The following is a 27,072-nucleotide window of genomic DNA, read 5'->3' as shown; positions in this document are numbered from 1 at the left end:
CTCCAGGGAACAAGATTATAACAAATGGCTAGTACGAAGTATATGACAAAGGAACAACTTGTTGATTTTCGAAAATAAATTCAGGATTCGTTATCCTCTTGATATCCAAACACAGCTGCATACTATGTCCAGAGATAAGTTAGAGAGCTCATATAAAGACTAAAACTTGAGCAAATGGGCTATACTGAACAGAGATATGCGAAACATAGTCCTAGAAGTGTTATAGTTCAAACATGTATGTGTATGGCTTCCTGAAAAGCAGTCTCAGTTACAGGTGCGCAATTCATACTATTGCATCAAACGGAATGACAACGGCCTAGGAACAAATGGTCCCAGTTCAGAATCAAGTAGACATTTTGCGTAGCGTAACACTGCTCTTAACATTCATTTGCGCACAAGTACATACTACATATAGTCATGCTCCGCTCTGGTTCCTAACACTAGCAACGCTCGAAAACATACAATCCAATGACAAGGGCTCGAGCTCAACAATATTCCATAGCAATATAACTTTTCTACAAGTGCCTTATTTCTTGCTCTTCTTTCTTCCGGGCACAACCTTGAAATCAGCGCTCTGCATTGGCTCGCTCTCTTTGACCTGAGTTGCACCGCTCTTCTTGGCAACTTCGCTCCATCCACCGGCGGAGCTAGTCGTCTTGCTTTCAGCCTGCGTCTGCTTCTCTACAACGCCCTTTTCGGCCAGCTTCTTTCGGCGGATGTACTCTTCAGCAAAGTGTCGTCCGTCCATTGTGGTTGAGTTGGCATATACGGCGTCCGCAATCAATCCCGTATCAAGGGGTAAGACGGCGAGGTCTGCCTGGAAGCTCGTGACTATTGCATGCATGTTAGACACTATGAATGTGATTGTAGGAATATCCAAAGATGACTTACTATCACTGACACCCGTGATTCCTCGAGAAAGCTCTCTGTACGCCCACTTGTTGAACTCATCCATGGCCGCATTGGCTGGCTGAGAGCCAGTGTTGCTAATGATTGACTTGGGTGCCAATTTCACAGGGGCGGCTACAACAGGCTTGGCGCTGCTGGCACTTCCAGAGCGGCTTTGAAGCTGAGATGGGACTGTAGATGGGCTCTTCACTTTGCCTCCAGCCCCAACAGTAGCCCAGCCACTTCCGGCGGTAATGATCGGAGAGGGGACTGTTGGAGAGGGACCATGGTTTGGCTTGCCGGCAAGGTTAGCATAGCTTTTGCCGGTGCTAACAGGAGCACCACCTCCAGCCTGGATGGCAACTTCTTTGGCCTTCTGCTTTCGTGCTTCTTCTTCACGCTGGATTTCAGCCAAAGTTTTCTTGGCTCCGGCTGCTCCAGCTGTTGCGATGGGAGTGGCTCCCTTGGCTTTGGTAGCCCCTGGTTTGGCCCATGGGCTGACGGATGATACAGGCGAGCCCTGGCCCCAAGTGCTTGTCGCCGGGAGGCCAGCGTTGGCGGCAGCGGCAGCAGCCGACTTCTCTTTCTCTCTCAACAGGGCAGCCTCTTGTTCCATCGCGGCCTTTCGGAGTGCGGCGGCGGCTTCTTCAGCTTTGGCAGCTTTACGCGCTTCGGCTTCTTGAATTTCCTTCAGGCTTGGGCCCTTCTGTCCTTCCTGGCCGGGCTCTTTAGCCCAAGGGGCCAGAGGAGGAGGCTGGGCGACAACGTCGGGGGTTGCAGTTTGCGATCGGCTGAACTGTTCAGGCAAATTAGACCTGGCCCTTTGAGCGGTTGGCGCCGGGAGAGGAGTTGTCGAAGCCGGTGGAGGGAATGGCATTGGCATTCCAGGCTCCGTAGGCTGGGGAGGAGGGGGGGCAGTGGCAGCCGCAGCTGCGGAGGCTTGAGTCTTCTGCACTTGCTGGGTTAGAGAAAGCGAGCTCTCTTCGACAACTGTAGTCTTCTTCTTGGATGCCTTGCTAGCTTTGCCGGCAGACGGAGCGGGTTCGCTTTTCGGCTCGACGGTGACGGTCGTGACGGTCGTTTCTTCTACCTGTACGGAGCTCTCTTGGGACTCATCGGCGGGAATCCCAGCAGCAGCTTGCTCAGCGTCATGCTCGGCACGGAGTTCTTCAAATTCTTGGAGTCGATCTTTGAAACCTTCATCGTCCTCCTTGAGCTCGTTAGCTTCTGGTAGACCGTATCGTCGACTTGCGTCGCCCGGAGTCCCAATGGGCTGAGGCGCACCAGATTCAGTACCAGTAGGTTCACCCTGCAAGGATGCGAGCATTTGTCGTTCATTTGCTGAGAGGTTAGCCAGGTCTTCTGGCCTAAAAAGCTCGCCGTTTCCCATAGCGGCGCGGATAGCGGCGGGGTTGGCGCCAGGGTGACTATCAAACACGCCTCCCGGGCCAGCCATAGCCCCAATGGGTTGTTGATGCGGCAACTGGTGATGTTGCTGCTGAGGAACTCCCAAAGGGGATGTCATGCTGCCAAAACTTGGTTGACTTTGGAGGCTATGAGCGCTGGAATGATGTTGGAGGCTTGGCTGCATTTGGAACTTAGCCATAGCTTGCTGCCGCATCATGAAATCGCGCTGTTGAGCCATAAGGAATTGCTCCTCTTGTTTACGGCGCTCCAGATTGTTCTGTTCTTCAGCCGTAAGGGTTCGGCCAAATGTAGGGAAAACGCCGCTGAGAGGAGGAATGATTCCGCTGCCAGTTCCAGGTCCAAATGGACCGCTCTGCATAGGAGGTCCATGAGCAATTCCAATCTGGGGTACCAAGAATGGCTCTCGAGAATTTCCAATGCGTCTGATGAGCTGACCAAGTGGCTCAAACTCAGGATCCTCAACCTTTTTCACTCTGAGATCAGGGGTAAAGAAGTTGGCCTTGTACCAATCATTCATCTCCAGTCCTGTAAACGGACCTTGAATCTGCCCCTGGGGGTCAAGATAGACCCATCGCATACGATCGGGCATAACCATTTGACGGACCTGGGCAGATGGGTGGTCTACACCAGCCGGAGCATTTCCGAATGGTAGACCGCCGCTAACTGGTGTGAATGACTGAGGTACCGTAGCAGCGATGTTGGGCTGCCCAGCATCTGACGCTCCAAACGCCGCGAGATTTCTGGAACTATCGCTGGAGGGGAAAAGCTCCTCAAAGACTCCGCGGTTAGACCTCATGGGGCTATCAGTGTCTCGAGTTGGGACGGCAAAGTTACCCCGGCCGATGGCACCGAGCGGGTTGCTCTGTCGGAGATCGCCCAGAGAATCTGAGAGGCTGCTCTCTTGCTCATGCGCCTGCATCTGGGCTTGCATAGCAGGGGGGAAAAGAGATCCCAGCTTGCTTCCGCGACCGATACTACCGGTGTTGGAGGGCCCAAACACACCGCCGAGATTGCCAAGACCGGGAGATTGCATATCACCGATAGGGCTGAAGAGAGAGCTGCCAAATGCGCCTCCAAAGTTTGACCGCTCACGGTCAGGGGTTCCGGTAGACGGGCCAGCTGGAGCCGGCCAACCGCCAGACAGAAAGGCTTTAGCACCTACACTTGAGGTCTGACTGCGGTCACTCCCATCAAATGCTGCAGCAAATCCCCGAGAGAGAGTGCTATAGTTGGAGTGTTGCTGCTGTTCATGCCCAGTGCTGTGGATCTTATCACCAGCACTCGAATCTTGTCCGTCATGGTCATGGCGTTCAGCTGGGGGGCTTCGGTAAGGATTTGTTTCCGATGGGCTAACAGGGCCATCGGCAGAAGATTGTCCGCCCAAGTTCAGGCCAGACATCCCAAAGTCTCCGGCGGACCCCTTGACTGGAGTGCCCAAGACACCTGCTCGATTAGGCGGTTGCGGCCCCCCCGAGTTAGTATCCTGCGCGCCTCCAAGAACGGCACTACCAGACAACTCTTCATCGCCACCGAAGGGATCGGTGTCAGTTCGTGGCCTAGTTCGCCAGGAACTCTGCGCCTGAGCGTTCTGAGCTTCAGAAGGTTTGCTGGTACCAGTGCCCTCCACATTGTCCTTGGGAATCAGATGTGCCAGTCGACTTCCACCGGTAGCCCCACCAGGTCGTTTGTCACCAACGGCTGGAGACGTGGGCAGGGCAAAATTGCCAAACCCGCCAGCACCGGATGCGCTAGATGGCCACATGGACCCCATGCTTACGCCAGTCGATGTATTAGATCGCATTAGGCCTCCAATCGGCAGCTTTGGGACATCACGCGAAGCTTGCTCAGTATCAGGCTCGTCATTTTCTGATTCTCTCAAATCGCCACTTTTTCGCGAGAACCAGAGCGGATCTTCCCGCGAAAATCGGCTAGCAGTCGGCGACGCAAGAGCGGAAGGGCTGAATGGGTTGGAATCGACGGTTTCTCGGCGACGAGTACTAGGTCGGACAGCGGATGATGGTGAGCTCACTCCAAAGGTAGCTCCTGGAGCATGAGAAAGAGAAGGCTTGCGGCCATTGACAGCAGTCTGGTGAACTTCCTTGGTCTGTGTGGGAGGTTTCAGTGGCGAGTTGATGTCAGTAGAAAAAGCCTAGACGTCATCGTTAGCACGTTTATATCCCCGCAGCGTGATTGACTGCAAAAAAAAAAAAAAAGTTGCATCTCTAACCTCTCTCTCTTCCGAGGAGAATCCTTGTAATCCTATCGGTGCTGTCTCGCCGCTGGCATCCCAACAGGTACCGGGATCCTGCGGCACGTGGTTTTCGTTGCTTTTCCCCCAGCCCCTTACAGCAGCACTGGCGCCATTGCTTGGGTCCCAGCCAGAAATGAAGAGGTGAGAAGGGTTACCACCAGGGCGCTGGGAGTTATACATCTCGAGCAGGTCGTCTTTTGTATAACGTGAAGGGCCAACTTCGTAGGTTGTGGGTTGCGCGATGGGTACCTCGACGCTAGGCGGCTGGACAGCGTTATCATTCGCAGGAGGAAGGTTGGAAGACTGGCTCAGGGGCGTAGTGGAGGAACGACGAAAGGTCAGAGTGCCGTTAGCTGAGCGCCCATCTCTCCGAGACCTAAAGATTAAAGTTAGCCACGAAGACAATGTTATGGATAGGACACGGCCGCTTTCGGGGAAATAGTAGAGGGGCTGCGTCGTTGAGCGGGTGTCCCCGCCCAAAAAAACGATGATTCACGCAGCGTTCGTTAGTGCAAAGCAACAGCGGCAGACTGCATGCATGACACAAATTCTCCGTCGTCTCCAGGGTTTGCGCCCAACACGGGTGCTGGCGAGGGGCAGAACTCACCATTCGCCTCCAGCAGATCCCCTTCCATCAGTTCTACCACCCCTCGCATCACGGGCCGCGTTCTGGCCGGCGGCGGCCGAAGCAAAGCTTGACGGGAGATTGGATGGCATGTTTTGGACTTTTCCCACGGGTCGTGATCGTGTATCGAGGCGCGGGGTGTTTGTCGTGAGGTCGAGTTCAGCCGTGGGTCGGGCGACTGAAAAAAAGTGGCAGGATGCAGACACCAGTGGGTGGATGTCTAGCAAAAGGAAAAACTCAAAATTCTGCTACGATTAGCTAGATGATGAGAGTGATCAATTGCGCGGGCAAGGGGTCGTCGGAGTCGTGGTTATAGCAGACGCTAGGTCGCGAGATGACAGAATGCTTGAATGAGAAACTAATGCTACCAGTGCTTTTGCTGGGGTTAAAAACCTGAGATTTGGGAAAGATAAAATTGGAGTTCGATTCTGTTCCCCAGGCTGGATGAACAGCGAGGCTGGACGCCGCTAGGCCGCAACGGGATAGCCCCGAACCTTAACCGAGCCTACTGTGCGAGGGCTAAATCCTAATCGAGGAACCTTGCAGGGACCGTCCAGAGCCGTATTACGACATGCTACGATAAGTGCTGTAATAACGCATGCACAGGGCCCCGGTAAGGCACAACGGCTCGCGATTCGGAATGCGGTGCATCTGGTCGCGGCGGCCCTGGGACTGACGGCGTGATCTTTGCCCTAATGCTACGGGGTAATGCGGCCTCTGGCGAGGAACGGTGGATTCGGTGGCAGGCCCTCATGCAGGCGTACTCTTATAGTAGGCAGTATCTGCACGGAGTAATATGTGCGTCGTCGACTTATGGTAAGCGCCATCAGCCACCGAGAGCTACCGAAGAATATAGCGGTCTCTTTTCGGCCCTGAATCCCAAAGGCAATTACGTGTGTACGACGGAATATGTTGAGAGCTGAAAAAGATCGACGCTCTATGAATGCCAACATGCAGATATTATGGCGGAGGATTAGTCAGATGGACTATATGCAGAGTGTAAGTCGGTTGGGCACCTATTGGGCAGGTAAGTATTACGTGATGGTTGCATGCACCGAGAGAATGTATAAATGAACAGCGGCAACTCTTGAAAATGATATCATTGGTCGAATTACTACTACTAACACTATCAACGTGTTCCACAAACATAATATTATATGCTACTGCAACAGTATATTGCCTTTCTGGTATTAAATGCCTTGTGCCCGTTTAGATATACCTAATACTAGAACTATTCTAATTAGGCTCCATTCATAGCTGAATTCTCTCCTCTTTGGATTATTTTTTTAACCATGAGGAACCGAGTGAACCAGCTTATCCTATGAACTCAGGTCAGCTTTTTCTTCATATGCAAGGGGAGAGAGTGTCACGAACGTCTGCCAGCAAGCCATATACAAAGCGAGGGCGGTGCTGATCCAATAGTACACAGACCAGGACGTCCCCTCCCAGTCGGGAATCTCAGCTGCTTTACGATTGCCAAAGAAGTGACAATATTGCTGCGCGACCTCCTCTTGATAGCCAGGGGCATGGCAATGTACAAAACCGCTCACGATGATGCTGGCATTGAAAACAAAGACCAAGGCCCAAATGGAGGCGAGACCGAGACACAACATCTTCATGTTAGGACTGCAGAAATAGTTGTTCAAACGCATGGCGCAAAACGCGCCGATTAATAGAAGTATTGATGCGAGCTATGTGTTATAGCAAGAGTTAGCTGCTAGATCTGAGAAGCAATCTATTTCTAGTGCCAGGTTGACTTACTAGGGAAATATTCATCACAAAAATATAGACAGGTGATACGTCCAGGATTCTCAGCCGTTCGTAGAGCCCATTCATATTGGCCAACATGATCAGGCCTATGAAGCACCGGACAACCATGCCCACAAAAGGCACCGGGAGTGTCCATGGGCGGGGGTCGAATAAGCACATTTTCCTAGATTTTTTCTGTTACAAGGACTTGACAGATTATTCGGGCAGATTGTTCGAGATGAGCGTTCTGGAGGCTGTTTGTGTTGCAAACGATTGCTCGAGATGCTAAAATCAAATAATCGGGAAGAGTCTCATCCCCTCCAGACAATGGCCGTAGATTTCTTATATTAGTGGGGTGTACTATCTGCCATCCCAGCAAACGAGAGCAGGATTATTGGCTCTGGACAGATTCCATATGGAGAGAGGAGTACTTGACGACGCGCAATGCAATGTGTACACGGCGTAGTACTGGAACCTTAAAATAAAAAGATTGGAGAATCTTTATGGTAAATCCATAATTCCGCCGGGAAGAGGCTCGTATTTCAGAGTATGTGTCGTCTTTTCAAAGCCACCGAAAATAAATTGGCGACGCGTCCCGCCACTACACATTCTTCAAAAAGTGTGACTTGAACTTTCTGTTGGCTCGGTCCGCAGATCGGAGCATCATCTGGTCGCCAAGTACCTCGAAGGCAAACGTTTTCTCCGTATCATCGTTGGGTTGCTGGGGGGCGCAGACTTCCACCCGGAATGTGGTCCCTTCTTTGGGTATGACTCTGAGTCCCCTCTTCTTCGTAATCAGCTCAACAACAAACTTGCGATCTCTGACGATGATGCCCTTGGTTCCCACTCGTCCAGGACACCGGCTCCTCACCACTTCAGCCTCTGCTCCATGGAATTCAGCACTGGCCAGCTTGGCAGCAGCAAGTGAACCGCCGGTGTATATGTCGTTCCCTAAGATCTCCAAGGCGTAGCCCATCCACATCTTTTTTAGCGGCTCGTAGATTTCATATTTCTGCCCTTCCTTTGGAATATCGTACAGTCCAAGTTTGCGACGCTCCCGAGCTGACAATGGCTTTGGCCTCTGTTTCCCACGTAGCTTTTCCTGTTGCCGAGCTCTGTGACGCGCTGCCCTGGCGTTGAGAGCAGCAGGTGGAGGAGATGTAGGCTTTAGCTGGAGAGTTCGATACTGGATCTTTTCGCTGTAGATGCGGTTTGCGCTGTCGGGGGAGTGCGCTCTCGCCAATAGGTCTTGCGTCACCTTGATCTGCTCTGCGGATGACATGGCGGCGATCTGTAATGTCAATGTCCGAGACCCTTTGCAGAATATTGCAATCTTTTGCAGTGTAAATATGAGCTGCAGCCTGACGGCAGATGTAGCTGATAGGTCAAATAACTTTTTTTTTAGTGGTTGCGGCTTCGAAGCCTTGCAGGTGGTCCAAGCTCCATCGAACTGCTTTGTCGCTAGTACGAAGTGATGGAGCGTTTATAGTGCGTCATGTTCTGTACTCGGTACGCCGGCTGTGTGCTTAGCACAGGCTTATAGCGGCTCAGCTGCTGGATGCAACCACTCTTCACATGTCCTCGGGTTATATCGACTAATGACACTGCTCGCGTTCTCGTCGTCTCATTCAGCCCCACAACACTATTTACCCCGGATAAGCATCAGACTCGGTCTCCATGGCTGACCATTTGCCATTGCATCAGCGAGCTTGATTTTCTTTTGTGCAGAGCATAGCATGGCAATGTTGCTGCTACCCCTCAGCTCCTTCAATTATCCTTAACCAACTCCGCACCGCTCCAGCTCTCGTCTATTTCGACTCCGCGACATCCAACCATGGCTCGAGATGGCGATTCCGTTGACGATGCCAGCAGCTCGGCTCCCGATCTCCAGATCTTGGGCGATGAAATCACTCTGCAACCCAGCGGCTTCGTAGAGCCCAGAGGTGTGTCGCAGGACGACAAAGAGGAGGCTTTGATGAATCAAACCCATTCGTTCCGTAGCGAACCGCTCCAGTATGACTTACCGAGGTTCGCCGTTGGACTCGTCTGCTAACCCGCTGTCAACCAGGTTTCTTCGCGAAGTCTCTCTTTACGTTTCTGGCCAAGGATGGCGAGCCTACGACCGCGACCGCGTTATTGGGCAGCCGGTCTTCTACTCCGGCTTCTCAGAGAACATGATTTCCAATGTCTTGTCGGCCCCTTTGCTACAAAAGCGGATTTCGCAGCTAGCCAACGATCGCCTGGCCGTTGAAGAAAAAGAAGGATTGCTCAACAAAGATGACAAGGATTATCAATTGAAGCGTGCGCAACGACGAAACATTATCGAAAGCTCCCTCCTAGAAGTTGCAGAGAAGCTTACGGATAATATGATTTGCAAGATGGAGAGCAACACCTTTATTCGCGGCGCATACTACCTGTGTATGCAGCTAATAACGCGCGCCTACCACCAAGGAATCCATGTTTCTAGCGAAGAAGTTTTGCGATTACGAAAGGTGGCAGATATTGCTGCTAAGAACAAACAGAGCATTGTGTTCCTGCCCAGTCATCGATCACACGTTGATTATGTCTCTCTGCAGCTGATTTGCTACCGCCTTGGCTTGACGTTGCCGGTGGTCGTGGCTGGCGACAACCTCAATTTTCCATTGGTGGGAGCTTTCTTGCAGCATGCGGGCGCGATGTGGATCAGAAGATCGTTTGGAGATGATGCCTTGTATACCACACTCGTCCAATCATACGTCGATACCCTCTTGCAAGGCGGCTATAATTTTGAATGCTTCATTGAGGGAGGCAGGTCACGTACAGGAAAACTGCTGCCCCCTAAATTCGGTATCCTGAGCTTCGTGCTTGATAGTATTCTCTCTGGCCGAGTCAAGGATTGCATTATTTGTCCCGTCAGCACGCAATACGACAAAGTCATCGAGACGGAAGGCTACGTCACTGAACTGCTTGGTATGCCAAAGAAAAAAGAAAACTTGGCTGACCTTCTCTCCAACGGGCCTTCTGTTCTCTCTTTGAAGCTGGGCAGAGTCGACGTCCGATTCCATGAGCCCTGGAGTTTGAGAAAGTTTATCGACACGCATCTTTCGAAATTATCTAGCGTTCCTCGTGGATTGGATACTGATCACCGCAACCCGGAAGTAAGAGCAGTCCGAGAGAAGATTCTGCGTGCTTTGGGCTACAAAGTCCTCGGTGATATCAATGCAGTGTCGGTTGTGATGCCTACCGCTCTCATTGGCACCGTCCTACTTACTCTACGTGGTCGAGGCGTCGGCAAAGGCGAATTGATCCGCCGCGTAGAGTGGTTGACATTTCGTATCCGAGCCAAAGGCGGACGAGTGGCACACTTTGGAAACGCAGCTATCTCGGAAATTGTTGACCGAGGATTAGAAGTCTTGGGCAAAGATTTGGTGGGAGTGGCCGAAGGATTGGCAGAGCCAACATATTATGCCGTCGACCGCTTCCAGCTCTCCTTTTATCGCAATATGACGATCCATCTGTTTATTTACGAAGCTCTGGTTAGCGCGGCCATGTACACACGTATTAAGCGCGGAGGCGGCCCATCTAACCAAGATATTCCCTTTGCAGAACTTAGGGACCAAGTTCTGTTTCTATCCTCGCTATTCCGTGGAGAGTTTATCTTCTCTGGCGCTGGTCTTGACGTAAACTTGGATAATACCCTACGTGGCTTGGAAGCCGATCATGTCGTCCGCTTGGATAAAGATGAGAATGGTAACATTACAACCGTTGGGTTGTCAGACGAGGAGCGCAAGGCCGGGCGAGAAAATTATGATTTCTACTGTTTCCTTATCTGGCCTTTTATCGAGGCTAGTTGGCTGGCGGCAGTGTCGTTAATGGGACTTACTCCCCCAGTCGGTAAAAACGGTGATATATGGATTGGAGAAGCAAAAGCTCAGAACAACGCACAGCTGGTAAGGAAAAAAAAAATCCCCATGATATAAAGAGCGAAGCTAACATTTTGATACTACAGCTCGGTAAAACTCTCTATCATCAAGGAGACCTATCTTACTTTGAGGCTGTAAACAAGGAAACTCTCAAAAACTCATATACGCGCTTCCAGCAAGAGCAGATTATCAGAGTCGTCAAGTCTAAAGATGCCAAGATCCCTCCCCGCCTCCAGCTCGATCCTTCATGGCGGCCTTCTCGTGATCCCGCCACGGGAGCTCTATTGGCCGAAGGAAAGCTGTGGGATTTCACAGAGAAGATTGCAAGCTCGCGCCGAGAGGGTAAGAACCGACGAGACGGAGCGACGGTTAGCAGCCGCGTGCTTCGATTAACGGATGAGCTTGGCACACGGTTGTTTGCTGAAGCTGAAGAGGCGGAGAAGGGCGGAAAGGGAGTACCCAGCCGGCTGAGCAAAGAAGAGCAGGAGGCGCTGGATCACAATGTGAAGAATGCACGGCAGAAGAGGAAGTTGGAGGGCAGGGCACATTTGTAAAAAACAAATTTTGCTGGCTTTTTTTTGAATTTCTCTCTCATTCCTTTCTAGGCCTGTCTTGTATTATACCCCTATATATGATGCTATGTATACATAAGAAATTTAATAAGAGCGCGTTATTTGAAGAAGGAGCAAACGTTGTAAATCCAATCGCCCGCCATATATAATATACATCTTTTTCTATCGGTGTTTCTTCGCTCGCAGACTCCTGTTGGTTGTTAATTATCCTCTTCTTTAATTACTCGTCAATCGTAATCCGTTTTTCTCAATAAAACTTCTCTTCACTCGGTCTTGGGCGCAAGAATAATGTTGTCGATCAGTCTTACTGCCGGTCCTCCAGAATGGCCTAAGTCTTCACCACTCTGGGCTTGTTCTACAGGCTGCATCTTGATTGCGCCGCTGAGGATAGCTCCCTTTGTCGCATCTACAACGTCAACTTCTTGCAGCGTATCCGGATCAGCCAAGGATATGTAGTCGACCTCATACGTAACCCGCTGGTCCGCAGGAAGCTCCTTCTGAGCCTCCAACATGGTCTTGGCAACATTGTTCGCCGCTCCGAGGACATCACTGCGATCCAGTCGGCCGTTCTTGTACATATCCTCCGCAGCACGCAAGGCCTTGCTCAGAACAACAGCGACAGTGCGTCGGCGAGGGCCTAGGTAGACATTCCGCGAGCTCAGTGCAAGGCCGTCGGTTTCCCGCGTGGTGGGGCAGATGACAACTTCGGTGGGCATCATAAAGTCCTTGACCATGCGCTTGATGATGACAGTCTGCTGGACGTCCTTTTGGCCAAAGTAGACGCGGTCCGGCTGGACAATGTTGAAGAGCTTCATGCAGACGGTGGCGACGCCGCGGAAAAAGGTCGGCCGGCTGGCGCCCTCGAGGACCTCTCCCACGGGTGTGATGGTGACGAAGCTGCCCTTGCTGTCGATCTCCTGGCCAGGGAAGCCAGAAGGATACATTTCGGTCGTTGTGGGCGCAAAAACGGCAGATATGCGGCCGAGGTTGGCTCCATCGTCGGCGAACTCGCGGTCCAGCTTGGCCAGGGCGGCGGTGTCGCTCTCCCACGTCACGGGGTAGGACGCCAGATCCTCTTTGATGCCGAACTGGGCCGGGTTAACGTATATGCTCACGACAACGTGGTGGTTCTCGCGCGCGGCGGCTCGGATGAGGGAGAAGTGGCCCTCGTGCAGGGCGCCCATGGTAGGAACCAGGCCGACGGAGCGGTAGTTGGCCATGTGCGGTTTGCGCCATTGTCGAACGGCATCGACGAGGCGGAGGATCTTGATGGACGTCTTGGGGATGGTTTCGGCTACGGTGCGAAGCGTCCGGATGGTGTCTGGACGGCCAATGGCGCGCGGCAGGCCGGCAGTCCGGGCGACGAGCCGTGAGAAGGAAGCTTGAGGCAGCATTGCGGATGTGTGTGTATTCTGGTCTTTGGCGGTGGTTGCTGTCGCAAAGATCGCAGAATGGTCGTGTGCCTTGATGGTTTTCAAGTGGATTCTGGGAAGAAAGAAAAACCGTTCGAGATGCGGCGACAACCAAGGGAATTAAATAAAATGGCTCGGGGTTGGGGCCAAGCCGAAGCGTTCAGGTTGGAGTCGATGCCTCGGCCGCCATTGCCGGACGCACAAGTTGGCCGAGTCAAGAAGAAGAAGTTGTTTCGTGATGGTTTCTGCCGCGGAGTTTTGGGGACGAGGAGGGGTGAGTTTGAAGCTCTGGCTGTTTTTTCCCCCTCTGTTTGGTGGCTTTTTTGCCCGCGGTGGTTCTCTCTGCCTTACGGTATGACGGAGCTCGGATCGGCCCCTCCCCTCTAAAAATCTCACGGCTTGTCACCGCCGCCCCTCTGGGATGGAGATCCGGACTTGGCCGTGCCTGAAGGAGCCGCGGATGGAGCTTAAACTGGGGGTTTCATGAGTGCGAATGCACTTCGTAGGGCTGCGTTGGTGGGATCCCACGTGAGATTGAGATGCAGAGTTGCAGTCAATGTGTATGTGTGTGTGTGAGGCTTGGTGCCGAGTAGAGTATAAGCAGGGCCTTGTAAGACGTCATGTTGTTACATTATAGCTAGTAGGTACCACTTGATTGGATTTATACAGATGCCTTTCTATCTAGAGTTAATAATCAAATACTACCCAAGTAGGTAAACCATATAGAGACATTCAGTACGTCGTGATATATATCAGAATAGCCTTGTTAGCTATTGCATCGTATTATTGCAGGTTGCTTGGAATCATCAGTCCACCGCTCGACCCAGCGGCCGCAGCCTTATTTCTCGTCATGAGTATTACTCCGTATAAACCCAATGATCACGCTGCACTTCCCATCATATTTTCTCATCCGCCAGCTTGACTAAACCCCCAAAAGGTAAGCTTACTACATGCGATACATCACGATCCTCAAACTGCGCTCTCTCGTAAAAGTGATGAATCTTGTTCACGAATTAAAAATAAAGAATAAAAATAGAACGTGAGTAGTGATTGATTCCGCTCTCTATATATGTTGAAAATATGTATCATCTACTGTGGTATATAGCGTTACATGCGTTTAAAAAAAAGGAAACTTCTAAAGGAGGGTGTCAGAAATCCCACTTCTGCCCTATCTATATTACCCGGTATTACCTATTATACCCCTCCGGTTTTTCCCAAACATGTTAAAAAAAATGGACGCCTGCAAATGCAAAAATTGTACCAGAAAATTCTGTCATCTTTCCTGATTCAGCCACCACCAAGTCTCTATGCCGCTCCTCCGGCGTTCTTGAGAGCTTCGGGGTTGAGCTTCTTCCACCGCATGCCCAGGCCAATCAGTGTCGCGATACCGGTGCAGGCAACGCACATGGCAAATACGACCTTGATGCCCGCCATGTAGCCGTCAATGACAAATGGCTGCTGGTCGAGGGGGAAGCTTTGGCGGATCTTGGTGGCACCGGTCAGGACGAGCGTGGCCTGGCTGACCTGAGGAGCGTGCTGGAGGACGTGGCGGATCATGGTGTTGACAAAGGCCGACTGGGCTCCAGAGACGAGGAAAGCTCCTCCGAGGCCCTGGAAGAAGAGGAGCATGCCGGTGGTAGGGCCGAGGTCTGCTGGGTCGGCCAGAGCCTGGACGGCGATCATGGGGATCTGGAAAGATGTGCCCCAGCCAGCACCAGCAATGATTTGGTATCCGATCCATTTTCCGGTACCCGTGGTGGTGCTCAGGGTGTACAAGAGACCAGCGCCGATGGTGGCGAGAGATGTTCCACCGAGGAGTAGAGGCTGGTAGTATCCAGTGGTGGTGACCAGCACACCGCTAGCGACGGTTGAGAAAGACACGGCAATGATGAAGGGCAGGTTGCGCACACCGCTCATAGTCGGGTTAGTGCCATCAACAGACTGGAAGTAGATGGGGATGTAGTAAATAGCTGCGAAGAAGCCACCGGCCTGGATAAAGGCGACGAGGCTCATGACCCAGTTGGTGCGCTTGAGGAACAGCTTTGGCGGCACCATGGCGTAATCGCCTTGGAACCACTGACTGGCCATCCAGGCGCCGATGATGAGGACGAAACCGACAAGGAGTCCGATAACAACGGATGAGTTCCAGGGGTGGGCGATACCACCGTACTGGACAGCCAAAATGAAGGTAACAGTGGCTCCCATCATCAAGATGACACCGAGGGGGTCCATCTGTCGGATCTTCTCAAAGAGAGGCGCCTTGACGGGCACCGCATTGCGAGGAGTTTGGAAAAAGATGAAGATGATGGCAGCGGAGACACCACCAATCGGCAGGTTGATGTAAAAGCACCATCTCCACGTAACGCTATCGGTGAAAGCACCTCCCAGCAGCGGTCCGATGACACTAGCAAAACCATATGAGGCACCGATGATGCCAGTGAACGCGGGACGCTTCTTGGGCGGCGCAGCAAAGGCAATGATTGTGTACGCACCGGCGCCGATGCCAGCGGCACCCAGACCGGCAATAGCTCGGCCGGTGATGAGGGCTTCAGCGTTGGGGGCGGCACCGCAGATGACGGAGCCGAGCTCGAAGATGAGGATGGAGAGGATGAAGGTGATCTTGAGAGGGAAATACTTGTATGCCTTGCCCCCTGTAAATTTAATTTGTTAGCAGCTGAACTGAGATGTGATTGTAGGGAGGTAGAGTTGCTTACAAGTTGATTGGAATGCGCCGACGGTCATGAAGAAAGCAGCGCCATACCAACCGGCTTTGTCGAGGCCTTTGAACTCGTCTGTGATTTTGGGAATAGCTGTTGCGACGATTGTCTAAAGCCACAGTTGTTAGTACATGTAGTTAATTGGCTACTATTAAGTGTCCAAACTCACCATATCGAGACTCAGGAGGAAAACACTCAGCACCAGGGCGACAACGATGAAGAACATCTTGATACCCGAAGGGTACTCGTCCTCTCGTAGCTCGCCATCTGAAGCTGGAGATTCAGATTCAACAACAGTGTTTTCTCGCTTCTCGCCAGCTTCTTCTCGCTTCTCATCCAGGCCGAGATCTAGGTCGTCCTTTTCTCCCAGGCTAGGCACAGGAGTCTTGCTATCGACATCTTCGCCATTGAGTGTTGTGGCCGATGATGCCACTGCGGCGTGCAGCTTTTCAGGGTCTAGGTGTAAGTCTGCCATTATGACTTGCGTCCTTGTTGTCTCTTCGGAGAATAGTTGTAAGGACAAGGGGGGGCTGGAAGGGTTGCCAGCAAAGTGACAACGCGTCGATGGTTGGATCCTTTCACCAGGTCCCCGGCTCTGGAGCCCATGCCCATCTTATATATACAGGCCTGCACAAGCTTCTGTCTGGGGTACGGCGCGGCAGCGAGTCACTACAGTACCAAAAAGCGAAATTTCTATCAAAGCGGACTTAGGGTCCGCTAAGCCATCTTCCTACGGTGTACATGCCCCGTCGACGTCCACGTAGCCCCCCCCTTTGGCCATCATACTGTACTATGGATGAACCTGATCGACCCGCTCTTTGGGTGTAAGTGCGTTGGAGCCCATCTCGTTCTTTCTCATGTGTCTCGGACGCTTAATCTCCAAAGTCCGCCCAGCCTAACGGAAGCCAAGATGCTGACACAATGAATTAAGCTCACGGTGAATGAGCCAGATTGCTGGGTCTGGTTGGCCGCCTCGACGGCATGGGTCACGGCTAGTTTGGCGCAGGGCGGAACGACCGAGTGGAACTGGCAATGTGCCGAAGCGGTTTCGTACGAGTTAGCGTTTCTGAGTGGGCGGCTCTTCTCTCTGCTTTGTTTACTTTGAGACAAAATACCCGCTGGCTTGGGCTTCCGGACAGGTGCAAGAGCCCGAAGGAATGCAGCTATTCAGAGTCAAATGGCCCATGTCCAAGTGGCGATTACGTGCAGGATTCAATGGCATTGTGTAGGCACATGTGATGCATTCTATTCTTACAGTGGACACGTATTCGATGCAGGACACAAGCCATACAAAGATGATCTGCATTGGCCTCGTAAGAGAACATATTAAAATAACGTAGAACCGCGAGTCAGAGCTTGCCAGCACCTGCAACTTCTAATTGAGGCTACAGGGGATAACCGGAGCCGAAGTCCACTGCAAAGGCTTATACACTACCACTAACACTACTGTATCGCTACCAATCTCATGGCTCCCTTCCAGGCGCTAAGCCTCGAGCAGGATCCTGGCGGTTGCTCAACTGGGCATCGCGCACAGGCGCTAATGAGTCACTAGCCGAATTCAACAGGAAAATTCTTCAGGTTACGAATACAAGAAGGTTTGCCGGATCAGCAGCGTATGACAAGTACTTTTCACGGCCGTCATTAACGCGATCCTCCTTCATCCTTCGCACGCAAAAAGCCCCATTCTTGGATACGCATGTTGTCATTCTCTCACCGCGTCGGAATTAGCCGCTCTTGAGAAAAGCTTCGACACCCTATGACGCTATGACGCCTATTTGGCTTTTTCGCTGCATTATCTCGACTAATCGGAACGTTTGCGGGTGAAATATTAAGCCGAAGTGCGCCTCCCGCCCAGTCACCAGTGAATCATTCCACAGCCGTAGCGTTATCTCGTCAATCTAAGTGGCGGACACGTTTTCTCTGCTAAATTTACTCTTATTTCCGGAGTAGGTATCAAGCAGAATCAAACTCCCTCGGTGGCTTTAGCGGCTACTTTTGTGGTGACTTTTTTGTACGCTATGGCACGTAGTGCAGCGGTAGTGCGAGAAGGTTTCAATCTTTGTAAGCCTCTGCCGCTGCTAGCTGGCGGACTTTTCAAATGTCCGCCAATGCGACGACGGACGCCCTCCAGATAGGACGCGAATAGGCTACTTGCTAACAAAGATGTGGGTGTTTGAGCTTCAACTCCGAGATTGATGGCCTGAAACGTGATGAGCTGCGTTGGAGATTCCAACTCTAATTCCGCCAAGGGAGGAGTTCCGCAGGGCATATACAAATCAATATTCTATCTGCGCAGAGAAACTCAGCCCTGCGGATGTTGTTCGTGTTGGGGAGTTGGAGACAATGGAGTAAACGGGCTCGGACTTAATATGTCTTCAACGAGTGACATGCTGTATGCATGGCATTGTGTTGCAGATTTCAAAGCATCTGAGTTTGAGGGGTTCATGAATGCATGGTGATTTCGGCCTCTATCAGGGCGGATAGTCCGATCTGCATATATGGATTCCGTCACAGTGAGACGATCTGCATTCGGCATCCAACAGCATGAAGCTAGCACCAACAGCTGTAGCCGCCCTTCTGCACATCTCATGTTATAATCATCTCGTATTAACGAATTGCACATGGTAATAACATACGTATGTGACCTTGGGAGTAAACCTGAGATAGACTTGCCCAATAATTACTTCCAGTTTGTAACGAGTACTCAGCTTCTTGGGCTCGCGCAACTATTACCTCTCCTGCTAAGACTACTCCTCAAAACGAGCTGCCAAAAATATTGGGTTGACCTAGCGAGACAGCGAATAGTATTTAATCTTCTTTATAGAGGCCTTATTTGAAATCAGCCCTTACTTGGATGTTAGGGCTTATGCAATGACTCAGTTTGGGAATATCATTAGCTGCTGATAGTCCTGGTTAGGAAATCCGTGTTTTCTCACAGCAATTAGTGTATACTATTCCAGATAACCTATATGCAGCTATAATCTTTAGGCAAATCGTACTAAAATTAGGATCGTTCCCTACAGAGCAAAGCAACAGTCGTCCTTGGTGGCTAGAGGCACCTTATCCCCCTTTCTCCCTTTCTCCCTTTCTCCAAGGAGATATCTCTTATGCCCGGACAAGACATTTACAAGAATTTACAACATTTATGTATATTCTCTATAATCCACATTAGCTGAACAAGCAGCGCGATATTAAATCTCTAGAATCGATTTCGAGATCAGTTGCAGATACGAAACCACCTGACTTCAAAATGCATCTTTCAGCTACAACGAGTGTATTTGATATGATAAATTCGTCTTTATTATGAAGGATATGTATGCAGCAGTAAATGAAAATCCAAGATATCATGTCGTGCCCAAATTTTCAAAGCCAAAATGCATTTCAAGAATTTTCTGGCATCAATATCCTGTTCCTCGCAACAGCAGCGATAGTATCTTTATCCATTAGAGGGCCCAAAATAAACGTTAGCTACTACGTATATGCCCGGTTTACCAATAAATTTTGATTATCAAAGAGCAAAATGATTGAGGGAATTTCCATGTTCGCTTACGCCATTCTTTCCATCTAGGGTAAGAAGAAAAAATTCAAATGACCATGGCTCTCACCATACGTCTTGTCTCTAAACATGGCTAGGCCTTGAGAATGTACGCTTGCAACTGCCTTTGTATAGCAGGATGTTTCATTAACTTTCTTTTGCGTATCAGGAGCTGAACGAAGTGTCTTGTCCAAGCTTCACTGGGATGAATTCCCCTGGGTGACTGAACTTCCGCCCCAGATGGATATAGCGGACCCTACAGGAAGTTGGATGCTGGAAACATGAAGCGTATGTGTAATCTTTTGATCTGGTACATGATGTATGTAAATAAGAAATATAGATCGAAGGCGATCAGTTGTTTAAACTAATTTGAGACGCCATTGACTATTATACGAGCCATTCATGAACTCCCTAACATCACTAGCTAAGCGAGATGCGGGATATTGGATGTCCAAGTAGAAATATATGAACCAGGAGGAAGAAAGTAAAGCGTCCGAAACATCTCGACAATAATACACAGCCTCGCAATGGAATAAAAGGCCGTGAGAACAAAGGCGAGACAATCTATCGAGAAGGTGGCGTAAGAAGCCAGGTTTAAATGCTTTTCAAGGGTGCCTGACAAGAAAAGGAACAACGCGAGACAAAGTGGAGCTGCAGCTGTGTAGATACTTGCGCATCTCCAGAGCACCAATTCAATCGTCGATGGGAACGCGAAGTTCCACGCAACGGCATGAATCCCACCAAACACCGCTGCACTGGCAGATGCAACAACCCAGATAGTTATGGTTTCACTGCGGCTATTATCTGCAAGGTCGATTCTATCCACGCTAATCGGCGAACCATGTAATAGAGTTTCTTCGAAAGAGATGCCAAAATTCTCAAGTATTGCGTAAAATATATCTTTGAAAAATCTGGGACTCTCCTTTAATTTGGGTTTATTATATAGCGGATTATTGCTATTTAGCTGGATAGTTTGAGTGACGCCGACGCGCTGCGGCTTTTCCCAGTAGAGAACGTACATGAGGACTGCGCAGACAGCAAAGGCCACAACGGCCACCTCAAGAGGCGAAACGGGAAGCCTTCTCACAGCCCGTACGATGATTTGAATCGTGGACCACGCAATTTGGCCAAGTGCAATCAGTTTGCCCAGCATATCGCTTTTGGATTTGTCCTTGATTTCTGCTTCCTTTATGTTGGGCAATTCCGTAATATGTCCTTCTTCTCGAAGTTTGAAGATTTCTTCGCCAGTAAGATGGTATGGATCATGATATATCTTTTTGTCTGCCGATGGGTTGTGTACAACAAAACCTCCCATGTATGCATAATAGCTGTGGGTTAGACTCCAAGTTGCTTCGTCTTTTAAGCCCAACCCTAAATTCTTCATTTTTTTACAATTCTCCCGTGCTTGTATCAGTTCATTACAAGCTGCAACAAGTATCAGTTCGGGAGCGATAACCGTCCACAGCATCCGCAGCGTGCTTCTGTAGAAACTTTTCAATCCCCATTTGGCGTTTCTCAATTGATCACGTATCCATCCCTGTGATGTCTCTTTATCAAAATTTCGTTGTTCGGGGACATTGGGATGCTGAATACTCCAAGTGCAAGCGAAGATTGTGAAGAGGGAGCTCCATAGTATATCGAGAGTCCCACGAGTGTTAGGAGATGATACATAGTTGAACAGAGTGACAGGGGCAGAACAGTTTGTTTCGAATACCGTGTAGGCTTGAACGAGTGAAATTAGACAAAGGACAATGAATTGACTTGGCCATTGCGGTAATGCCATTTTTAATAATAATGGATTTTTATCGATAAAAATAGGTAAATAGAGCATGCTGTATACGCTTTGGTTGGAGCCTAGTACGGAATAGAGACATGCTACGAGGGCAGAGAGGAGAATGGGAATAAAGAAGGAATATTTAGAGACCAGGATGCCGTTTTGGGCATACATCGCGCTACCTAAAGCTGAATCCCAATGATAGACTGCCTTATTGGTCTGCCTCGTTGCTTCAGTGAGGCAGTGGAGAGGCGTGGTTGCAATCCTGCAAGGATGGCAAGCTCTCCGTAAAACTATTGGTTCTCTCCAGAGCAGCTGAAGGTGCTAAAAGACAGGTAGAACAGCCAGCTCAGCTCACTTAAGCCATACACTTGTATGCTTAAAAAATGAAGCGCATCATTGCCTTGGCGGTGCAGACTATGTTTTCGTAAATTTGCCTTGTTGTTCTCTAGATACCATATGCTTGATGTATCACTGGATAATTCCCAAGGTGTGCCAAGCCAAAAGTTAAGGGATTCCGTGCATCAGACAAACCATCTACTCTGCGTTGATTTAGGCAGCACATTAGACTATGAGGGCTTGACTAGCATTTTTAGGTGGTGGGCTAGGTACAAATACGCCACATCGAATCGCGGTGAAAGGGAAAGCCAGTATATAGCATTAACGAGCATAGGATGTATTTGTGCAACATATATCCTGCTAACCCGCGTATCAATTTTCATCTTATACCCAGGACTGTGCAAACTTATATTCTGTGGATTATCATAGTGAAGAGGGGGCAGAACTAATGAATTCTACAGCAATTACGGAAATGCATTCATAATATCGCTTGATGTTGTACGTGCAGCAATTTCGCCACAGCTTAGCTGCCGTGCTTGCGCGTCTCAGCCTCTGTCGACTCCTGGTCTATGTGACAGACACTGACAAGAGGGGGGACGCCCTGGAGTTCAGCTCTAACGGCTACAACCAATAGGGAGAGTAAATCGCTAATAGATTTTATAGTATAAGCCGCCACTACTTATTCTTAGTGACAGACTTCCAATTTCAATAAGTGAACTACGCGCACTTAAGTGTTTTATTTCTACAGGGCGCCTATCCAAAATTTTTACTTATCCGAAGCGTTTCACTCATACCCATATACCTATGTGAGGTCCTCTTGACGTGCGGACCAAGCCGTTGCGAGTAGTACGTCATGTTCAATACTACTGGGCTGATCATTGCATTGATCAATAAGATTCAAGTATTAGTAGTTGTCAATTCATCCGCGATAATCGATTTGTTATTTATCAGAAGTCAAGGTCAATCATCGTTTGCCATTTTCCCACCGCCAGATTATAGCAACGCTACCCAGAACCTAGGGATGCAGCTAAAATGATACCCTGCGACCATAACTGCCACACGCTACTGTCATATTCTCATGCCTAAATAAGTCTTCTTTTCCAAATCGAAGTTCTGGATGCTGCCCTAAAATCGAAATCTCTCAAGGTACACGCCCATCTTGCCATTTCTAGCAATCGCAGTGAACGCATAGCGGTCGTTTGACGTATGATGTAGCCACAAGAAAAAGGGTTCCACCTAAAAATAAACACCTGTGATTGCATATACCCATAGCTGTTCCTTGGTTTGGGAGGCCTGCGCGGCGCGGTGGGTCTATAACTGCCGAGAAGGCGTCATCTTAGATGGTCAAACGCATGTAGATCTGTAAATCGGCCCATCGGTTTATACGCTGGAACATCTGTCCGAATGTGCATGATTAGAGTTCAAGAAACCATTTAGTATTAGCGGATCCCCCATTCTGCGGCAGCAGCTTTTAGTTCATCCCCATATATAAATCCCGAGTGCGGGATGGGTCCAGGCCAGGGCTAGTGGGTAGCATGAATCTTGATGTCATTCATCGCTGTATTCTTGCATCGCCAAAGCCAATTCGGGTTACATGGTTCATCATTTAAAGTGCTGATAGGGACAGAGCATTTCTATATTCATTGGATAGATCATGTGGCTCAGAGCTGTGAAGACTGTGGCTGCGAATAAGAAGCCAGGGGAGCGCCAACATCACGTCACACGTTGTAATCATAACGCTGCAAAGGCAAATTCACACCGTCCGTGCCACGATCCTTTCCTCCGCGTACACTGTAGCCACCGACAGCATCATATCCATGAGTTTCATATAAGTCGGGCCTTTCATTGCGCCGTCCGCCATATACGCCCACCCAAGACGCCCACCAAGAACCGAAATTTCTTCATCGCCATATAAACACATACGCACTCATGGACGACCCGCCTTCATACTACTGTAGCGACTTTACCAGCAGCTCCTCAGTCGGCGAGCAAGACGAAGTCCTCTCACCGACAACACTCTATGTAGCTGGTCGCTTTATTCACTCCGCTGGCCCCCCAGCGCCACCACTGTACGAGCTCTCTCACTCAGTGGGCTTTCTCAAAGACACAGATCGTAATGTGCGCGTAGAGAGGCTGGACTATTCGGTGAAACGGCGAGAAGGCGAGGCCCAGATAGCGGCGCGGAGGAGGCACATCTATGACCTGAAGCATCCTGTTCGCGTCACCTGTCCAACATTTCCGTATCATGCAGAGCCTACTTCGCGGCAGAGTCTCTGTACTTTTGGGTTAGAGAGCTTTCGGCCAAGGAAATTGTCAACTACTCGGGGCTATCGCATTCGCCGCGCAACACACTCGCATGATCACCAGTTAGTACGCCGAAATGTTCTCTTCTCAGCTGTTCCTACAAGAGACAAAGCTGTTCGATATGAGTGGAGTGACGGAGAGGGCCAGCTTGTAGCACGAGAGGTGGACATGAGCGATCTGATGACATTAGTGATCAGTGCTATGATGAGTCCTGGCGAGAGAGATGCTTTGGTTTCGGCGTGGATGTCAAGGATATGGTCTGAGCTTGCAAATAAGCAGTGAAGACAGGTTGCGCGAAGGAGTTGACCGAGGAATTACACTAGCCAGTATTGAAGACTGGTGTGAGCATACTGACCGGGTAAGCTTTCTCTTCCTGGTATGCTCGATGCCTGCGATGATAACACGAACTGGCCAATGGATATGATAATGATGTTATGACATGAATTTTGGTGTATATAGCGAGTTTTAGTATATGTCCCAAAGGCTTACTTTTCCATCTTTTGCCCCTGCTGCAATCCAGTGTGCGGTCTTTGCAAGTTGTAGTCTGCGGTCTTTGACACTCATTCCAGCTCCTCTTATCAAGCTCTTTGTTTCCTGTGGCTCAGCCTTTTGAGGTGCTTCGCCATCAAGTTCTTTGACAGTGTTTTCTTCCGATTGTTCGGATGATGCAGGTTTAGTGCTTCCAGTAGCAGCTGAGTCTTCGATGACAGAAAAGGCTACGGCATAAGCTCCGACTTTGTGCCAGCTCAACACAGCGAGCTCCTTTAGTGTCTTGGTCGAGTATATCCTTATCTTCGAATCCCATCCAGCAGTGGCAAATATTTTCCCGTCGGATCTGACTTTGAGATTTTGTTGGCCAGAATGCTTCGTGTTAATAACTTTGAGTGCGTGCTCCCATTCCTTCAAGGTCTTACGGCCTGAACCAGTTGCTGAAGAGGTAGACGGAGAGTCAACAATCTCTACTACCCTCTTATTGGACTCGAGCCCAATGACTACCTCTTGCTGAGAGATTGGAATCGGGTGTTTGGCTATCAGAGCATCTGCAGCTGAAGTGAAAAAGCATCCCCGATTGGGATGAATGTCTATAGATAAAACAGGCTGAGTATGGGCTTGGCATCGGTATGTCATCGTCCAAGTCCCATCAGTTTCCAGTCGATGCACAGAGACAAACCCGTTTTCAAACGCCGCAGCTAGTGTCAAACTCCCCTGGTGATGAAACAAGGATAGGCTCATGGCCATGCCATTTTTTTCACCGGGTTTGATAGTATGAATTCTGTTTTGGCTTGGGAGTGTGTAGATATCAATCTGCGAATCGTCAGTTGAGTACAGCCAGGCTCATCATCATCATCATCACAAATAGTGCGGCTACTTACAGCCTCAGAGGCCAGTGTATTGGGCACAGCGAGAATAACCTCTGTTGTGGGCGAGCTGGCTTCAATAGAACTTCCTTGCTGGGGGTCACCAAGACAAGCAGCAAATGAGCAAAAGTTCATTGTATTCACCTCCAACAAGTGAAGGACCCAGGGCTGTGGGCGTGGCGTGGGGGTATCCTCCAGCGGCAATGAGACGCTGAGACGCTCCTCATCCTCCTCTTTGACCCTCCACACAATAAGCTTGTGATCACGGCCATGGCTTGGGTCTTTGATCAGTAACAAGTTTTTACTTCATTCTGCGCTGCCTACTGATAACATACGTGATAATTTTGTCGTTGCCCCACCCTCTTATGCCAAGAATTGCATTTTCATGAGCTCTCCAAACAGCTCTTGGCCGCATAATCGTGAGGTCCCAGAGCACAACCCAGCCCTCCGCATCACCAGTCGCAAGGCGCTCATTATGTCTCACGAAGGTGGCGGCGTGTACCTGGGCCTTGTGCCCTCGTAATATCGCTTTTGGCGATGGCGCTGATTCAGCCATAGTTTTCCCCGCCTTTCAGCCAACACTTGTCAGTTGAAACATTACTATCCGAGCGAAATGGGACGCATCGTTAGAAAGAAAAGAGGGCGTCCTGCGGGAAGGCTGATAAAGCGTCAGATTGTGCTAGATAATGCGTAGTAGTAATTGAAGTCGAAAGTGTATGGAGCAGTTACTACGAGTCACGTGCACGCCGGTAGCACACTTGATGCGGCAAGCTCTCTTGCACGACAACCTCTTCCAATAGAGCTTCTACTGTACAACCTGATCTGCACTATTCAAATTCACTGAAATTGAAACCAAAGACCATAGCTCAGATGCTATGACGCGTGGGAGAAATGAAAACTGCTTGACATGTGCCATACTTGAACATCATCATAAGCTTGTGACAGGCAATTTCCGCCTGCTCTTACGCTGTGCTACCATCAAAGTCTCAAACTTCTACTACCTCGGTGAAGCATCTCTCCTTTCTTTGGTCACAGCCAAGTGACGATCTTTATCCAATAAGACATCACTGTCACAAAGCGTTGTATGATGTTTTCACATTCTGCCTGTTCCACCTGAGACATGCATGTGAAGTTGAGCTGATTATCGGTTTTCGTGTTACCAGATTGGTCCTCAAGATGACCCTGGACTACCTGAATATTCTCCTTGCTTCTAGGCCTTCACGTGGACTATTACATACTTACCAGAGCAATACCCTTGCAAGTATTAGGCCAATGTTGCGGTTACTCTTGTTGGTTCTGAACACCTAGTGTGCTGATAGCTGACACTTTGCAGTAAGCCACCGCCACAGGTTTTCAGCAGATCAGTCTAGTGGACAGGATTCATGGGTAAAATATGAATGCTTGATTTGACTCAATAACCTAGTTGCATCCTTGCCTCTCACTACTTTGATCTAAAATCCAATAAACAAACGCCCAAATAAAGACAAGCACTCACGAGGAGCTCGACGGGTGGGGGAGGAGCGGACCAGTCACAGATATCGTGCCGTTGCTTGAACTCTACAGTATGTTTCGGAAGAAGCCGTGGGATGTATGACATGCACCTAAATTATTGCTTGTCGTCACAAATCCTGAGCCCAGGGACGCTAGTCAACCCCTCTATCCGTTGGAGCAACTAACGCTTGTGTCAATTCTCCAACGCTAAATCATTTTTGCCACAATATGCAGTATTTCAGTCAACTGGGCTGGTAATAGTCCTGAGAAGGAAGAGACTAAGCTGCCATGCTTGTCAGGCCCTTTCAGCCCATAGCGCTATACGAATCAAAGTATATGCCTGACATGCTAAGCTAGAGCCTTGCTAGAGCCTTGCTGGAACTCCATGGGTATCCCACACCAGTTTGCCACACCTTTTAGGACTATCAAGAGTACGGTCCAATTTCCTTAATAGCTATGCTTTGGTTTATTGACAAGATGATTGTATGCGGCAAGGCCTTCTGAGCGTATTAGCTGGGGTGGACGTATATGGCTTCAGGTTGCTCAGGGCTCCTGTAATTTAGAAAGCATGCCACATCTATGCTCAGGGTTACGCAACCTTGGGATAGATTTACGACTACCGGCGTATTATACTCTCGTTCTACATCGCATAGGCAAGACAGACACTGAGAAATTTGTATCACCATATGGATACTACTGTAATCTAACTGGATTTAGCAGTGAGAGC

At 49.8% G+C, this 27,072-nt stretch overlaps 9 protein-coding genes across 9 annotated transcripts; 2 read left to right on the top strand and 7 right to left on the bottom strand.

Annotated features, from left to right (window-relative positions):
• Nucleotides 1–445: 445 nt before the first annotated feature.
• Nucleotides 446–5,587, bottom strand: GGI43DRAFT_6436 (GYF domain-containing protein). The gene is made up of 4 exons (XM_083210108.1): nt 5,175–5,587; nt 4,544–4,943; nt 892–4,465; nt 446–831 (listed from the first exon to the last, which is right to left on the bottom strand). Exons 1-4 carry the CDS (start codon nt 5,282–5,284, stop codon nt 527–529), a joined length of 4,389 nt encoding a protein of 1,462 aa, XP_083065871.1. The 5' UTR covers nt 5,285–5,587; the 3' UTR covers nt 446–526.
• A 701-nt stretch (nt 5,588–6,288) lies between these two features.
• Nucleotides 6,289–7,331, bottom strand: GGI43DRAFT_6461 (uncharacterized protein). The gene is made up of 3 exons (XM_083210116.1): nt 6,954–7,331; nt 6,567–6,883; nt 6,289–6,511 (listed from the first exon to the last, which is right to left on the bottom strand). The coding sequence occupies exons 1-3, from the start codon at nt 7,119–7,121 to the stop codon at nt 6,433–6,435; spliced, it is 564 nt and encodes a 187-aa protein (XP_083065870.1). The 5' UTR covers nt 7,122–7,331; the 3' UTR covers nt 6,289–6,432.
• Nucleotide 7,332: 1 nt separating this feature from the next.
• GGI43DRAFT_6446 (RNase P/RNase MRP complex subunit) lies at nt 7,333–8,313 on the bottom strand. Its single transcript, XM_083210114.1, has one exon. The coding sequence runs from the start codon at nt 8,221–8,223 to the stop codon at nt 7,543–7,545; it is 681 nt and encodes a 226-aa protein (XP_083065869.1). The 5' UTR covers nt 8,224–8,313; the 3' UTR covers nt 7,333–7,542.
• Nucleotides 8,314–8,775: 462 nt separating this feature from the next.
• Nucleotides 8,776–11,397, top strand: GGI43DRAFT_419731 (acyltransferase-domain-containing protein; the record flags this gene model as incomplete). Its single annotated transcript, XM_083207728.1, has 3 exons — nt 8,776–8,954; nt 9,010–10,870; nt 10,930–11,397. The coding sequence occupies 3 exons, from the start codon at nt 8,776–8,778 to the stop codon at nt 11,395–11,397; spliced, it is 2,508 nt and encodes an 835-aa protein (XP_083065868.1).
• Nucleotides 11,398–11,537: 140 nt separating this feature from the next.
• On the bottom strand, nt 11,538–13,557 carry GGI43DRAFT_6423 (pantoate--beta-alanine ligase PAN6). Its single transcript, XM_083210103.1, has one exon. The coding sequence runs from the start codon at nt 12,807–12,809 to the stop codon at nt 11,679–11,681; it is 1,131 nt and encodes a 376-aa protein (XP_083065867.1). The 5' UTR covers nt 12,810–13,557; the 3' UTR covers nt 11,538–11,678.
• A 357-nt stretch (nt 13,558–13,914) lies between these two features.
• Nucleotides 13,915–16,209, bottom strand: GGI43DRAFT_6396 (major facilitator superfamily domain-containing protein). The gene is made up of 3 exons (XM_083210102.1): nt 15,714–16,209; nt 15,542–15,653; nt 13,915–15,478 (listed from the first exon to the last, which is right to left on the bottom strand). The coding sequence occupies exons 1-3, from the start codon at nt 16,017–16,019 to the stop codon at nt 14,133–14,135; spliced, it is 1,764 nt and encodes a 587-aa protein (XP_083065866.1). The 5' UTR covers nt 16,020–16,209; the 3' UTR covers nt 13,915–14,132.
• Nucleotides 16,210–18,821: 2,612 nt separating this feature from the next.
• Nucleotides 18,822–20,984, bottom strand: GGI43DRAFT_389795 (uncharacterized protein). The gene has a single exon (XM_083204243.1). The coding sequence runs from the start codon at nt 20,908–20,910 to the stop codon at nt 19,504–19,506; it is 1,407 nt and encodes a 468-aa protein (XP_083065865.1). The 5' UTR covers nt 20,911–20,984; the 3' UTR covers nt 18,822–19,503.
• A 1,803-nt stretch (nt 20,985–22,787) lies between these two features.
• On the top strand, nt 22,788–23,869 carry GGI43DRAFT_6209 (aldehyde dehydrogenase family-domain-containing protein). Its single transcript, XM_083210082.1, has one exon. It carries the CDS (start codon nt 23,122–23,124, stop codon nt 23,776–23,778), a length of 657 nt encoding a protein of 218 aa, XP_083065864.1. The 5' UTR covers nt 22,788–23,121; the 3' UTR covers nt 23,779–23,869.
• A 21-nt stretch (nt 23,870–23,890) lies between these two features.
• GGI43DRAFT_6361 (WD40-repeat-containing domain protein) lies at nt 23,891–25,650 on the bottom strand. The gene is made up of 3 exons (XM_083210101.1): nt 25,190–25,650; nt 24,870–25,128; nt 23,891–24,801 (listed from the first exon to the last, which is right to left on the bottom strand). The coding sequence occupies exons 1-3, from the start codon at nt 25,408–25,410 to the stop codon at nt 23,962–23,964; spliced, it is 1,320 nt and encodes a 439-aa protein (XP_083065863.1). The 5' UTR covers nt 25,411–25,650; the 3' UTR covers nt 23,891–23,961.
• Nucleotides 25,651–27,072: the final 1,422 nt, after the last annotated feature.

This window comes from Trichoderma evansii (assembly GCF_050947405.1).
Source record: "Trichoderma evansii strain SZMC 28006 chromosome Unknown GGI43scaffold_1, whole genome shotgun sequence".
NCBI lineage: Eukaryota > Fungi > Ascomycota > Sordariomycetes > Hypocreales > Hypocreaceae > Trichoderma > Trichoderma evansii.
This window is presented reverse-complemented; position numbering and strand designations above follow the sequence as displayed.